This window comes from Taudactylus pleione, unplaced genomic scaffold (assembly GCF_031769625.1).
Source record: "Taudactylus pleione unplaced genomic scaffold, aTauple2 ptg000889l, whole genome shotgun sequence".
Classification (NCBI taxonomy): Eukaryota; Metazoa; Chordata; class Amphibia; order Anura; family Myobatrachidae; genus Taudactylus; species Taudactylus pleione.
The window spans coordinates 1,133,757-1,150,455 of NW_028285290.1; the positions used below are offsets into that span (position 1 = coordinate 1,133,757).

A 16,699-nucleotide genomic window follows, 5' to 3' on the forward strand; every position below is an offset into this window, starting at 1 on the left:
GCACCAGCCCAGATGGACGCAGCAGACTGCACAGCACCAGCCCCGATGGATCAGCAACAGCCCAGATGGACACAGCAAACAGCACAGCAGTGACAGGACCAGATGGATCAGCAGTGCACCAGCCCAGGACACAGCAGACAGCACAGCATCAGCACAGCACCAGCCCAGATGGATCAGCAACAGCTCAGATGGACACAGCAGACAGCACAGCAGTGACAGCACCAGATGGATCAGCAGTGCACTAGCCCTGGACACAGCAGACAGCACAGCACCAGCTAAGCACAGCACCAGCTCCTCTCTCAGCCCTACACTACCCACCCACCCTGTTCAATCTCCACAGCTGGAGTGAAATGGCATCCGCCGCATGGTCCCTTATATACCACATAGATCATAGAGACAAAAGCTCTCAAGCCATGAGATTTTTGACTTTATGGTTTTGCTTCAGATTGAGATTCGGGGCTGGCGGAGAAACTGAACGCATGTTCGGTTGTTGCCCCGGATCTCAAAATTTGGGTGGTTTCGGATCTCTGAGATCCAAACCCGCTCATCTCTAGTTTAAAGTAGTGGTTCAGGTATTTTGGGGGGCTGTATGGAAGGGGCATGTGTTTTAAACAGTGCAGGTGGCTGCACCAGGCATATATTTAATTTTTACAAAAAAAATCCCTAAAATGACGCAAAAATATACTTACACTCATTTTAATATACCCCTAATTTAACTGCAGCATTTATTTTGCACAAAAAAAATGCTTTCTATAATTTTTTCACTGTTAAAGCAAAATGTATATAACAGCCATTGATATAATTTAAGAACCCCAAAAACTTTATTAGGGCCACTAATACACTTCTATATTGTTTTCCTATTTTAGTTTGACTTTTTTTGTGGTACAGACAGATTTCCCCATTTTCTGCTGTACTTTTCACCAGTCACACCGCAGACAATTTTTCAGGAAAATGCGGCATTGGGCTCGTGTAACCGGCGAAAAGTGCAAAAAAATGGGAACCTGCATAGGCAAAGGACACAAAATTAAAAAAAAGTGTGAGAAGACGTAATATACGTTACGTTTTCACATTATCATGGCTAATTGAATGCGGCCCTTCGTTTTTGCATTATCATGGTTAATTGAATTCAGCCCAAAATAACAAACTGACCATAGCATTTTAAGGCCAAGGCCTTAATTTATCTAAAGAGGAAAAAAGGTCTATTAGGAGGTTGACTCAGTTATTATTAAAGTAGCCGATAAGGGTGGCGGCCTGGTAATCATGGATTGTACCAAATATATAGAGGAAGCTCATAGACAATTACAGGATGATGTGTTCTATTCTATCCTCTCCAAAGATCCCGCTAATGATTTTTTGCTAGAACTCAAAGATTTATTAAATTCAGCAAAGACTTTAGGTGTGATCTCCAAGGATACTTATAATTTTTTGTTACTCTCATTTCCAGTCACACCAATATTTTACTTTTTAAACAAGAGTCACAAGTCCCTCGCTTCACCCCCGGGTCATCCTATTGTGTTGGGTATTAATTCACTCATGTCTAATTTGTCCTGTTATGTTGATTCCTTTTTGCAACCACAGGTGAGCACACGTAAATCACATGTTAAGGATACTACACATTTTTTAAACAAAATTGAATACATTAAGTGTAAGGATTCTTTTGCTTTTTTAACATTAGATGTGACTGCTCTTCATACACATATTCCACATTCTAAGGGGGTAGATGCCATTAGAGAATGAATCAAACAAGATAGAGATCTTTCTGATGATCACGGGCAATTTTTTTAGATTGTATCACTTTTATCTTGTCACATAATTATTTAAAATTTTTGGACACTTATTATTTACAAATTATGGGTACAGCCATGGGGACCAGGTTCGTGCCCAGCTATGCCAACCTCTACATGGGTCACTTTGAGGAGACCCATGTCTGGGGGGTAGCTGGGACATGAACCTGGTCCTCTATGGCCGTTACTTTGATGATTTATTTTTCATTTGGGATGGGTACCTCATCACGGCCACTTCCTTTGTTGATTTTTTAAACACTAACTCACTTAATTTATCTTTCACATTTATGTATAATTCCATTTAGATAGATTTTTTAGATGTTTCTTTGGAGATTCAAGAAAATAAGATTTGCATCTCTGATTTTAACAAATCTGTTAATACCAATTCATATCTGCATAACCAAAGTGCACAATTTGCCCCGTGGAAGAGCAATATTCCTAAAGGGCAACTGATGTGCCTACGTCATAATTGTAGTAATATAGATGTCTTCATGAGCCAAGCAGGAGAAATGATTGATGCTTTTTTTGGAACGTGGTTATCCAGATGTATTGTTATTAGAGACCTACAAATAAGTGTTAAATATGGACAGACATACCCTTTTAGATAAACAGGGATCTGGTAAACAAAAATGTCCTAAAAAACAGAGAATAGGGAAACAGCTTTTGTATGCAAGTACAATAATAGTTTTAGGGAGATCAAGGCATTATTTTGCGCAATTATAGTTTATTACGACAAGATACTGTATTAAAAGGCATTCTTCCCACTAACCCAGAAATTATTTTTAGAAAAAAATAAAACCTTGAAAACCATCTTAGCTCCCGGCCACCTTAGATCATCTAGAGGTGAGAATCAAAAAGGGTCAGATTGGTTAACAGTAAAACCGCTGTTTTATTTTAGATGTGGTAAAACATGCTGTAATATGTGTACCCATATTCCCAGATGTACTAAAGAGGTTTCTTTACCTACAAGTAATGATCTTCATAAGATTGCCTCATTTATTAATTGTGAATTCAAATACTGTATATAATTTATGTATTATCTTGTACATGTGGCCTTTATTATATAGGCAGAACTACAAGGTCACTCAGGGTTTGCTTTATGGAACATCATAGGAATTTTGTTAATAGGAATGTATTACATAGTGTCTCATGCCACTTTGCGGATAAATATGGTGGAGATCCTACACAGTTGTCTATTATAGGGTTAGAATGTATACCATTTTCTGATCGAGGAGGTGACAGATTTAATAAATTATATTGTAGAGAGATATTTTGGATGTTAAAATACAATTCCCTCATTTCCGATGACCTCACTGAGGCAAGTGAATTGAATGTTGTAACATGATGAGCCAGTAGTTATAATATTAATCAGTTAAGTCGAGTGCTCATCGGTTTATGACTAACTTATGGTTATGTCTAGATTCCATTCATTCCTTATATAAAATATACATACATATTTACATTTTGGAATCGGAGGGTTGGGAGATGGGTTTTTTATTTAATTTTAATATAGATCCATTGGTATCATCAACCAATGGATTATTATTATTGTTATCATCATTTTTTTTTCTTCCTATTGATATATACTTTATTGACATGTGGATGTTTTCTAGTGTGTTTCACATTTTGTGTGTGGTAGCTGGCCTCCTACACACACTATCATGTATAGGTAAATGTGGATTTCAGAAGTTCCGATCATGTGATCGGGAGATGATCAGGTGATGATATGTAAGGTCTCATGGGAATTGAAGTCCATAATATAGTGGATCTAGAATGCCTGTGATAATTAGATAACACTGGCACCCATGGTCACGTGATCGGATGTATGAAACATAGAGTTGCACAATGATTCATGGGATTTGCAGTTCCCTGTATCCGTATTGGGACACAGTACTGAACGTCTTTATATTTTAATCTTTATGAAAATCCTGATGTAGAAAACCCTGACGGGTTTATATTAATAAGAATAGGATTTCTCTGTGATAAGAATTTTGCGAGATCTCTGAAAAGTTTCTTCTAACCTATTTTTGCACTTGAAAAATCTCTTTGCTTGATCTGACTTCCGTGTCATGTGACCTTGGGTCACTTGACACAGATGTCTGACTGCAAATGGAGAATAATAAGGTAAGATACCTATGATTTTGGGCTGATTTAATATGTGACATGTGGGATTGTTGATTACATCTCTATAGATTTCATTACTTTAATGGACAATTGGTCGTTTTGAAGTATGCATTGATTGTATTGATCTAATTGATTAATTGAGATACACATGTACCACATTATTTTTTAATTGAAAACTGCTCATTGGTAATTTTGTTTATTAATTAATAGCGCTGGTTTTTTCATTTCTTGCTTATATTATTTACTGGCTATTAAATTTTTAGTCGCAAAAAAAAAGTATTTTTTTCTGGCCAAAAATAAACAAACCATAGAGTGACTTTCAGTATTATCAGAAATATTACAGTTAAAAGATGCCAGTAAGGATTCTTGTCCACATATTGTAGCTAAATGTGTATTTTTTTATATTGACATTAGACCATGTCAGTTAACTGACATGCAGTAGATAACCTGCAGTCAAAATGTAGTTATGTCGACATGTCACCATTAATAATATAAGCATGTCTATATTTTGCATCTCAAAATTTTGACCATATCAAAATGCTGACAATCAATATGTATGGTGTGGCACATAACAGATGGGCAGTTAGTCTATGCACAGTTTTCTAGCAGGAGGGGGTCTGTATTTTAAATGTCAACATTTTGACCCTGTTGACATTTCAACCTGTCTGTATATTAATTGTCACATTATGTCCATGTCTACATTATGTCCATGTCTACTGTGTACATTTTGACTTTCTAAATATTGATTGTAGACATATAGTCCATTTGGACATTTTGGTTGTCTAAATAATGTACGACATTATGATATCTATTTTTTAATTGTCTAAATTTTAAAAGTAATATACAGCACCCCATTTACAGATAATGAGTGGGAAGACAACACAGTTGTTTATACCCCTTTTACACCAGAGCTAAATCCTGGGTCACTGCAGGGTTAACCCGGGTTGCTCCTTGGTGTAAAAGGGGCCAGGGTTGGATTTCCGGGTCGAGTGACCCTGCAATCCAACCCAGGTAACTTGCAGGGTTTTACACAGGAACAACCCGTGAAACCCTGCAGTGTAAACGGGAACCCTGGGTCATTCAACCCGGGTCCCATTTACAGCATGGGGACTTCCGTGTTTCTCTGCGCTTGGAGATGATGTCATCTTCAAGCGCCGGAAGAAGTGTTCCACTGCACCCGTGTGTCACAGTAGAAAAGTCTGTCCTGGGTCTGACCCGTTTTGGAACTGTGTTCCAAATCTCGGGTCAGACCCAGGATTTAGGTGTAAAAGCAGTATTAGATCCATTGCTATGCAAATTTTAAAGTATGTTACAGTTAATGGTCAATTCAATTAAGCTCGCCCCGTGAGACTGTGCAGCTCTGGACTCGCTGATTTTTGTTTGCATACTCCTAGGGCTATGCACAAAAATCCCAGAGTCTGGGGATAGATCAGGCTGCGAGGGGGAGGGATGAGGTGCTGTTGCAATGGCAAGTAGTCCCCCTCGCAGCTATTGGATTCAATACCCATGTATGAAATATTATAACTGCAACTCCTTACTTTTATTTTTCTTAATCATTAACTTTGCACATATTTAACTTGTATTAATACTTTTTCTAGGATGTCTTGTCCTTCCAAAAACACTCTGGAAGAGGTTTAAATGACTTTAAAGTGTCTCAGCTGGAATACGTCAGCACTCTTTTTCCTGAGAAGAGAATCGCCTAATCCCTAAGTCTATGTCCTCCCTCCATTTGCACATAGCTAGAAGAATGAGTAGAGGGAGGAGTTTGCTGTGAATGAGTATGCTGAAAAGAAGGGAGTTCTAAAACCTCTTTACTAGCTACATTGTCATATGACTGTGGTTGCCATGGTAGTTATATGACACCTAGAAATTGCAACTAATTACTATCAGCTAAAAGAAAAAGGTGAGGAAAAATGTATTTATTTATATAAAAAAATCATGTGATTGTCGTTAAGTTAATATTTGCTATTTAGTAAAAAAAAAAATTGTACAAACTTTTATTTATTACGCATGGTGCTTTTTCTTACCGGCCTCTTCCTCTACCACTGCTTGTGCTGTGAGCTCCTGATAATCTGGTCCAAGTGGAAATATCCTGTCGTACGTGGAATTTGATTCATGTTCGCTGGCTGACACAGATTCATGCCTTCGGTTTGCATTGTATGTATTGGAATCACTGGGGAGTGAGAGGCTGATGGTCAGCTCCTCATCCAGCATTCGTCTCGATGCCTGGGAGAAAAGAGAATATAGAAAAAAAGACTTATCAAGGCCAGAAGAACAAACTAGGTAAGTAATCTTCCAACACCCAACCTATCTTATATTAGCTGCTGTTAAACAACATATTTTACTTATTCTGTTATTCTGCACATAATAAAAGGCAAACATACACAGATAAAACAAACACACATTGCCACAAAAACTATTTTGAAAACAGCTAATGAAAATAATGGACTCGTGACAGCAGACTGAACTTGCTCAAACTGCGCAGCTCCATAGGACTGCATACAAAATTGAGCGAGTTCAGCCTGAAAGAAGGCCGCGAAGGGTGGGAGATGTGATGCTGTTGTCGGCGTTTGAACGCCATGGCAACAGTAAAATGCACCTGTTTGACACCCCTCACGGCTAATTGGAATGCCCCTCAATTGTAAAGCGCAACGGAATATGCTGCGCTATATAAGAAACTGTTAATAAATAATAAATAAATAAAAATGTGTGTGTGTATACATATTATATATACAGTCAGGTGCATAAATGTTGGGACATTGACAGAATTTTCATATTTTGGCTTCTATTCACCACCACAATGGATTTGAAATGAAACAAACAAGATGTGCTTTAACTGCAGACTTTCAGATTTAATTTGAGGGTAATTACATCCAAATCAGGTGAACGGTGTAGGAATTACAACTGTTTCTATATGTGCCTCCCACTTTTTAAGGGGCCAAATGTAATGGGACAAACAAAACAATCCTAAATCTAACTTTCACTTTTTAATACTTTGTTGCAAATCCTTTGCAGGCAATTACAGCCTGAAGTCTGGAACGCATAGACATCACCAGACGCTGGGTTTCATCCCTGGTGATGCTCTGCCAGGCCTCTACTGCAAATGTCTTCAGTTCCTGCTTGTTCTTGACGCATTTTCCCTTCAGTTTTGTCTTCATCAAGTGAAATGCATGCTCAATCGGATTCAGGTCAGGGGATTGACTTGGCCGTTGCATAACATTCCACTTTTTAGCCTTAAAAAACTCTTTGGTTGCTTTTGCAATATGCTTCGGGTCATTGTCCATCTGCACTGTGAAGTGCCATCCAATGAGTTCTGAAGCATTTGACTGAATATGAGCATATAATATTGCCCGAAACACTTCAGAATTCATTCTGCTGCATTTGTCAGCAGTCACATCATCAATAAATACAAGGGATCCAGTTCCATTGGCAGCCATACATGCCCACACCATGACACTACCACCACCATGCTTCACTGATGAGGTGGTATGTTTTGGATCACGAGCAGTTTCTTTCCTTCTCCATACTCTTCTCTTCCCATCATTCTGGTACAAGTTGATCTTTGTCTCATCTGTCCATAGGATGTTGTTCCAGAACTGTAATGGCTTTTTTAGATGTTGTTTGGCAAACTCTAATCTGGTCTTCCTGTTTTTGTGGCTCACCAATGGTTTACATCTTGTGGTGAACCCTCTATATTCACTCTTGTGAAGTCTTCTCTTGATTGTTGACTTTGACACATATACATCTACCTCCTGGAGAGTGTTCTTGATTTGGTCAACTGTTGTGAAGGGGTTTTTCTTCACCAGGGAAATAATTCTTCTGTCATCCACCACAGTTGTTTTCTGTGGTCTTCTGGGTCTTTTGGTGTTGCTGAGCTCTCCGGTGCATTCTTTCTTTTTAAGAATGTTCCAAACAGTTGATTTGGCCACACCTAATATTTTTGCTATCTCTCTGATGGGCTTGTTTTGATTTTTCAGCCTAATGACGGCTTGCTTCACTGATAGTGACAGCTCTTTGGATCTCATATTGAGAGTCGACAGCAACTGATTCCAAATGCAAATGTCACACCTAGAATCAACTCCAGACCTTTTACCTGCTTAATTGATAATGAAATAACGAGGGAATAGCCCACACCTGTCCATGATATAGCTTTTGAGTTGATAGTCCCATTACTTTTGGCCCCTTAAAAAGTGGGAGGCACATATAGAAACCGCTGTAAATCCTATATCGGTCACCTGATTTGGATGTAATTACCCTCAAATTAAATCTGAAAGTCTGCAGTTAAAGCACAACTTGTTTGTTTCATTTGAAATCCATTGTGGTGGTGAATAGAGGCCAAAATATGAAAATTCTGTCAATGTCCCAATATTTATGCACCTGACTGTATGTATATATATATATATATATATATATATTTACATTTAGATTTTATATATAATAAACCTATAAACTATAAAATTAAACAGATTAGACAGGGCCTGATTCTGAGGTGGGAGTAAAGCAAAAAAAAGAGCAAGTAATTGTGCACCTTGGCAATACCATGCCGCACTGCACATGGGGCAGATTTATAATGTGCAGAGAGATTTAGATGTGAGAGAGGTGTGTCCAAACTTAAATCTAAATTGCAGTGTAAAATTAAAGCTGTCTAGATTTGTGGGCTGCATGCATGCAAAAAAATAAAAATAAATGTATTTGCATCCATTGCATTGCGACATAGTTTGTCTAGGTACACAGTTACTTGCTCCATACTTACCGACATTCAGCTCCCTCCTTCTGGGAGGGAGCTGAATGTCGGTTTCTAGGCTTCTAGTGCGGTGGAGCGTGTCGTGGCAGTAAGAGGCGTGATGCATTGATGATGAAGCATTGGGGAGGAGCAGGGGGAGTGACCATGCAATCACGTCATTGTGGCCCCACCCTCTCTTTACAATGCCGAGATTAATGGCATTGTGAAGCAGGGTGCAGGCCACAATGTGATTCAGAGAGAATCGCGTCACCAACCCCCTCCCCGCTGAGGTGGTGTATGTATGGGGATGCGGGGGGGTCTGGGTGATGTAGGGTGATGCAGGGGGTGGTGGCGGAGAGGAGATTTGCCTACTTTTCCGGGGGGGCGGGTACGCTACTCGATTTTCGTGAGACTCCGTGCCATCCCGGGAGAGTAGGCATGTAATACTTGCTCTATTTTGCTTTATAGATCCAAATACTTGAATAAGTTTGAGAAAAGATAAGCACCCTGTTAGGGATGGAATATTGCTAGTTCACCAGGGGTTAAAGGAGATGACGGGGCGTAGCCAGGAATGTGCCAATCAAAATAGTAGCCTATGGCAGTAATAAGGGGCAAGGCCCCTAATATTCATTATAAATAGTCTGTAAGAGGACCAATCTTCGTCTTGTCCAGTTTTGGAACCACACCCACCTGTCTAAGCTGTTTTTTATGCAATTCTTGAAATGTTGTTGGACTGTGCAATTTTCAACAGGTGGAGGTGCAGCCTTTTGGGAAGGAGTGCTCCTAAGCGGCCTATTATAGCTAGGGATGAGCGGGTTCGGTTCCCTGAGAACCGAACCCACCCGAACTTCGGGGATCCGGGGCGATCCGAGCCCAAGCTCGGATCTCCCTGTCTGCCCCGGATCCCTCTCCCGAGGCAAAACCTCGAGATCTGCTGTCGGATCTCGAGATTTTGCCTCGAGCGGCCATTTAAAAAAAAATGCCTTTGCCTTTAATGGGCAAAGTGCTGATTGGCTGACAGAGCCGTCTGTCACGGCTCTCAGCCAATCAGCATTATGGTGCTCATTTGCATGTAGCACGGACTCGTGAGATCCGTGCTACATGCATCTGTGTGATTGACAGTGACACAGAGCACAGATGGGTCAGTGAGACCCGTCTGTGCTGCTGTGTATTTCAATGACACAGATGCACGCACGGACCAGGAGATCCGTGCTACTTGCATCTGTGTCATTGACACAGAGCACTAACGGGTCCGTGAGACCCGTCTGTGCTGCTGTGGTAAAAAAAAAAAAAAAAAACCTGTGTAAAAAGAGAAAAAAATGGCGTGCCCCCCCCCAAAAAAAGAGCAACCAGCCCCGGGCATTAGTGACCCAGTGCTGGGTGTGCTTAAATACAGGGGACAAACGACATAGGGGTCCCCTGTACTTAAACACAACCAGCACCGGGCTAGTCAGAACCAGAGCTGGTTGCCAAAATACGGGGGACAAACGACGTAGGGGTCCCCCGTATTCTGCGCAACCAGCTCTGGGCTCTGATCCGGTCCTGGTTCTGGAAATACAGGGGAAAAAAATGAGTAGGGTTCCCCTGTATGTTCCAGAACCAGCACTGGACTTTTTCTAGCGGGGGGCTGATGCCACAGCCAGGGGAGCCCTTTCACCGGGCCCCCCAGCCGCAGCATCAGCCCTGACCGCTAGTCAGCCCAGGCCGGGGATCCCTGGAGAGCTGGGGACCCCCCCAATAAAGGGGTCACCCTCTCCAGGGCTCCCCAGGCCCATGCTGATAGCCCGGGGCTATCCCCGCCACCCCTGGTGGCGGTGGGTGGCGGGTTGATTGTGTGGTGTGGTGTAAATAAAGAATATCAAACATTGTCTTTACAAGTAGAACTGCAAGTCCCAGCAAGCCTGCCCCGCATGCTGGTACTTGGAGAACCACAAGTACCAGCATGCAGGGCATTAAGGGCCCACTAGTACCTGTAGTTCACCTGTAAAAAAATGTTTAAAAAAAACACAGGACACACACACCGTGACAGTATAAGTTTATTAAACATACATACACACACACACACACACATGTACACATACTCACCTATGTAACCCTGTAGCATCGGTCCACTTGTCCGGTAAAGTATCCCTAGGGGACCTGTGAAAAAAAACATACTCACCATCTCCTATGCGAGGTTCTGTCCTCTTCGTTCCAAAGTAGGCATCCCCGGACTTGGCAAAAAAAAAAAACGAAAACGCGATCCACGAACTTAGTACCGTTCTATAGAACGGTACTTCCCGAATGAGAGCTTAGCGGCGGGGTATCACCATGGAAACCCCGCTGCTAAGCGTTCATTGGCTGAGAGAGGCCATCTCCCGTCTCTCTCAGCCAATGAACGGCTCCCTCCATTGTAGTCAATGCTGGGAGCCGCAAGGTTATTAAAGTTTACCCTGCGGTTCCCACCATTGACTACAATGGAGGGAGCCGTTCATTGGCTGAGAGACGGGAGATGACCTCTCACAGCCAATGAACGCTTAGCAGCGGGGTTTCCATGGTGATACCCCGCCGCTAAGCTCTCATTCGGGAAGTACCGTTCTATAGAACGGTACTAAGTTCGTGGATCGCGTTTTCGTTTTTTTTTTTTTGCCAAGTCCGGGGATGCCTACTTTGGAACGAAGAGGACAGAACCTCGCATAGGAGATGGTGAGTATGTTTTTTTTCACAGGTCCCCTAGGGATACTTTACCGGACAAGTGGACCGATGCTACAGGTTACATAGGTGAGTATGTGTACATGTGTGTGTGTGTGTGTGTGTGTGTATGTATGTTTAATAAACTTATACTGTCACGGTGTGTGTGTCCTGTGTTTTTTTAAACATTTTTTTTACAGGTGAACTACAGGTACTAGTGGGCCCTTAATGCCCTGCATGCTGGTACTTGTGGTTCTCCAAGTACCAGCATGCGGGGCAGGCTAGCTGGGACTTGCAGTTCTACTTGTAAAGACAATGTTTGATATTCTTTATTTACACCACACCACACAATCAACCCGCCACCCACCGCCACCAGGGGTGGCGGGGATAGCCCCGGGCTATCAGCCTGGGCCTGGGGTGCCCTGGAGAGGGTGACCCCTTTATTGGGGGGGTCCCCAGCTCTCCAGGGATCCCCGGCCTGGGCTGACTAGCGGTCAGGGTTGATGCTGCGGCTGGGGGGCCCAGTGAAAGGGCTCCCCTGGCTGTGGCATCAGCCCCCCGCTAGAAAAAGTCCAGTGCTGGTTCTGGAACATACAGGGGAACCCTACTCATTTTTTGTCCCCTATATTTCCAGAACCAGGACCGGATCAGAGCCCAGAGCTGGTTGCGCAGAATACAGGGGACCCCTACGTCGTTTGTCCCCCGTATTTTGGCAACCAGCGCTGGTTCTGACTAGCCCGGTGCTGGTTGTGCTTAAGTACAGGGGACCCCTACGTCGTTTGTCCCCTGTATTTAAGCACACCCAGCACTGGGTTACTAATGCCCGGGGCTGGTTGCTCTTTTTTGGGGGGGTGCACGCCATTTTTTTCTTTTTTTACACAGGTTTTTTTTTTTTTTTACCACAGCAGCACAGACGGGTCTCACGGACCTGCCATTGCTCTGTGCCAATCACACAGATGCATGTAGCACGGATCTCCCGGGTTCGTGCTACATGCAAATGGACACCATAACGCTGATTGGCTTCCTGTCTGCCACTGCAGTGCCACTCCTAGATGGGCCACGTGTTTGTGCCGCCCCCTTGTGTCGCTTAGCATAGTCATCCAGCTTCCTCGGTACAACCTTTTGGCCTAAAAACAATATTGTGAGGTGTGAGGTGTTCAGAATAGAGTGGAAATGAGTGGAAATTAATGTTATTGGGGTTATTAATAGCGTAGGAACAAAAAAAGGCCCATTTATGTGATTTTAGCGTTTTTTTTTTATTTTTTAAGAAAAAATCCAGATCCAAAACACAAAACCCAGAACCCAAAACACGGAAGGGTGGTTTTGGCAAAACCAATCCAGATCCAAAACACGAAGAAAGATCCAGATCCAAAACCAAAACACAAAACACGAAAAGTGTCCGGTGCACACCCCTAATTATAGCATAAGAGTGCCTGGGTAGCATTTGCCTTTTGATAGCAGCAAGTTGGTCATTTTACCTTAGGGGAGGACTGGGCCATCATCTTAGGGAGGGGTCAATGCTGTGCCAATTAAGGGTGAATGGTTCTAAGTCAGGCCAGTTTGCGCCGGGCAGGGATCCGCCTTTTTATTTATTTAGTCAAATATAATGGTCGGGCTGTGGCCTTGGAGCACTGCTTTTTACTGCCACCATCTTTCTAATTACAAATTGATCAATAAATTTCGGCTATGTCCTCTTTTAATTCCACATAGTTCCGTGTGGTTATTTCTAGTTAGTAGTTAAGTGAGTGAATTAGCATAATGTAAGATTCAAACAATGGGTGACTTAACTATCTCTTAGAATCAGACCCATTGTGAATAAATGTGCTAATAATTAAACAGTATTATCATTATAGAACCACATGACCACATGATTAGGAAAGCAGCCCAAATCAGACCCGACTGTTGTAACAGGTTGCAATGTCACTTAATGGATTGCTAAACTTGAACAGTGCCAGTCTGACAGAATTAGTAGATTTCAGTTTATTTTCACATGCCCCCTTGTTGCCTTTCAGGGACCGGTTAAGCTGTACTTTATTTGCTATTTAACAGTAGACTCAAGAGTATGTTCTACTAAAATACAAACTAATTTATTTTTAATTATTTGCAGTTTTTCAGTTAATATTTTCAATTCAATTTGCATTTTGCATAGAATATTTGTTACATTAAGTTTCATTCCCAATATAGGTCTGTTCCATTCTTGATATTTCTGTATGCTAGTAGCATTAATATGTTGGTGTAATTAAAGGGCCTGATTCAGTAGTGCACGCAAGTGCATTGCTGATCACAGATTCACGATTATCGGGAATCTGAGCATGAGCAGGACCCATTCTGCAAGTGTGTAGAATGGGTCCTGTGTAGTCACATGTAGACCCTTGAATGCCTCTGCCTAACTGACAGGCAGAGGCATTTAAGGGGAGGTGCGGGGCGGGGTTGACCTGCGTTCCCGGAAACAGGGGCGTGTCCATCCCATTTTCTGGGAGTGGCCAGCCCAGGATCTGCGTTGAACATTGCAGTGTCCTGGGCTCGCAAGCCGGCCAATCTGAGTAAGCATAGGTTTACTCAGCTGGCCGGAGCCCCGGCACCGTCCACCATCACTACCATCGACCACCAGTGGTCGCGATGGTGATCCCTGTCTGCAACCTCCGTCGCAGTGCTGTGATCGCTAATGCAGCAGGGGGTGTTATACACCTCGTGCTGCATTTCCATAATAGCAAGGATCGCAATTGCAAAGCTGCCTGCGTGCATATATCATATAGCTATAGCCTGCATGCAGCTTTGCAATTGCGATCCTTGCTGAATCAGGCCCAAAGTTTATTATGAAGATAACAGAAAGTTTCAGGAGTATGGGGCTGTGTAGACGGTTGTGGCATACTTGGGGCGGCATGTAATAGGGTGCGAGATCTTGTTCCTCTGGCATGCAAGTGCATATGAGTTAAACTGAGAATAAACTTGCACCCTGTAATGTGACAGAAGCCTTCACAGATCAGTGAGATCTGTGAAGGCTTCTGTGTGAAAAAGATAGTAAAATGTTAAAATAAAAAATTTTAAAAAAGACGTGGTGGTCCACCCCCCCCCCCCCCCAAAAGCACAACTAGCACCGAGCTTTTTTGAGCCGGTCCTGGTTGTGAAAATACGGGGGGAAAAACTGTAGGGGTCCACTGTGTTAGCCACAACCAGCATCGAACTCTTTCTAGCGGGGGTGTAATGACGCAACCTTGTGACCCGCTTCACAGGGTCCCCTGGCCTAAGTCTTCATCACCCCACACTAGTCAGCCTAACTTCACTGGTGGGAACCGCTTATGTTACTAAAGTGCATCCCCTCCATTGAAGTCAATGGAGGGACCCGCTCGTAGGCTCGCCTCTCTCAGCCATTGAACATTTAGCCAATGTATTTCTATGGGAAATGCAGCGGCTGTAGCGTCAATCGCAAAGTACCATCCTTAGAGGTAGGAAGATATCTCTGTTCCAGAACTGTAATTTAGACTGCACCAGACAAAAATGTTGTTGTTGACCCCAGCCATTTGGAGACAGTGAAGGCAAAATCAAGGATCAGCCATTTTGTTTGATGCAGATACTGTAAGAACCTTTCTGTGATTTGAACCACAGATCCCATACTGTCTGTATTGTCATTTGTTTTAACACCAGAGTATTAAACCACAAAACTATTGATATCACATAGAGAGTGCTATTCAGTGCAACTATTGTGCAGATATAGGAACAGAATTTTAGGAGCAATACGCTTTCTGCAGGATCTGCTTTATTTCACCTGTTCGTTAAAGGAACTATTGTCTGTCGCCACTTAACTTTAGCATCCGGAGAAAGAGACTGAGATATTGTGTGGGACTTTATTGCTACTATAGAAAAGGATACACCACAGTGACTTCATCTTCCTAAAGGGTATTGTACCTCTACAATACAAGATTATTTGCGCACCAGGATACACTTTACCACATTGCTATTGTGCTCAGGGTTTTAACTAAGCCACGTCTGTGCTGGGAAATAGTTCTGGAACCTGATTGAGACACTATTGTGAGATATCTGAAGGAAATTTGCCTCTATCCAATTTAATTCCTAGGTTAGTCATTTATTGAAGTGACTAGGTACTTGTATGTTGAAATGTAGATATCCTTGTCCATTGAAGTGTCTATTTAATTGACAACAAACAAGTTATTGAATTGTCCAAAGAAATTTCATTGTCCAAAAATGTGTTATTGAATGTGTTATGTCCACATTGTCTTTAGCCATCTTAACCTCTTTTGATCCAGAAAATAAAGGGTTAAAGGATCTCAAGTTGGTTATTGAGTTGGGAGTAAGTAAGCTTTGCCAGTACCATTGCGTCTCTGTCACTTATACTCATTCTCCTATTTGCTGAATCTACATTGCGAGGAAGGAGGAAGAACCGCGTTGAAGAACGGAAGTCTTGGCATTGTAGTCAATCCCTTCCTCCAGAGTGTTATACATGTCACAGTCCGACATGTCTGGTACCATGCAGCCAGCCCAGCAGCAACAGTGCCCAATGCCCACCCCCTTTCCTCTCTGCATAGTGGCTTCTCCCTCCCCTGCGACAAGCCTCCAATCTACTCATTTCTTTATGACCCTTCTCCTGCCCTTCTCAAGATTCCACCCCCTCATCACCGAGGCCTTGTCCCTCCGGTCCTAACTGTGCCTATTCTCCTCTGCAACTTTGTGGGGAGGACCATGACTGTGAGGAGTCTAGCAGAGGTAAGTACATATGTGGATGTCTTTTAGTGTTATCTGGTGGATGGGGTGCATTTAATATCTTGGGGGGATAATATAAACTGAGTAGGTGGGTATTGTAGTAATATTATGTGGGGTGGGGATTTAGTACCATCATGCGGTTGTGTACTAATGCTGTATTTTGGTATATTGTCCATGTGTGCACGCGTTTGGCCATGTAGCTAGTCTGGTGATCCAGCCCAGTGTATAATTTGTGTGTATATAAATATATATATATATATATATATATATATATATATAACAATTTGTGTAAATATATATATATATATTATATCTATATATATATAAATATTAATTTTCACTGAAGCACTGAAACTGCATCTGGAAGCCCTAGATTAGGCTTCTAGTGTAGTAACCCTGTGTGTCCTGGCAATACCGGGTCACACATGTGCAAAATAGTTAAGACTGACAGCAATGTGGTAAGTCTCTTCTTACTGCAAACTGACATTTTGTCCTAACATGTAGTCTCCCCCCACCCCATCTAGTAATCTTGCAGCAGCAGTGAAGTCTTGACAACACCACATCAGACCAGATAACTTACACCCTCAATACGGTGTGTGATATGAACACAGAGAATCTCATACACATACAAATATATATTTATAAATGTTGGTTTAGTCTGATTGTTGGGATTATATAT

At 42.2% G+C, this 16,699-nt stretch overlaps 1 protein-coding gene across 3 annotated transcripts in view; it reads right to left on the reverse strand.

Annotated features, from left to right (window-relative positions):
- The window catches only part of DDR2 (discoidin domain receptor tyrosine kinase 2), a 268,529-nt gene that overhangs the window by 70,371 nt on the left and 181,459 nt on the right, over positions 1-16,699 (reverse strand). For all 3 annotated transcript variants that reach the window (XR_015872921.1, XM_088459057.1, XM_088459058.1), the window contains one exon: positions 5,936-6,134. Coding sequence is in view for 2 of the 3 variants with exons in the window: in XM_088459057.1 (XP_088315183.1) it covers positions 5,936-6,134 (199 nt within the window). In the remaining variant the exon portion in view is untranslated. The remainder of the gene's footprint in view (positions 1-5,935; positions 6,135-16,699) is intronic.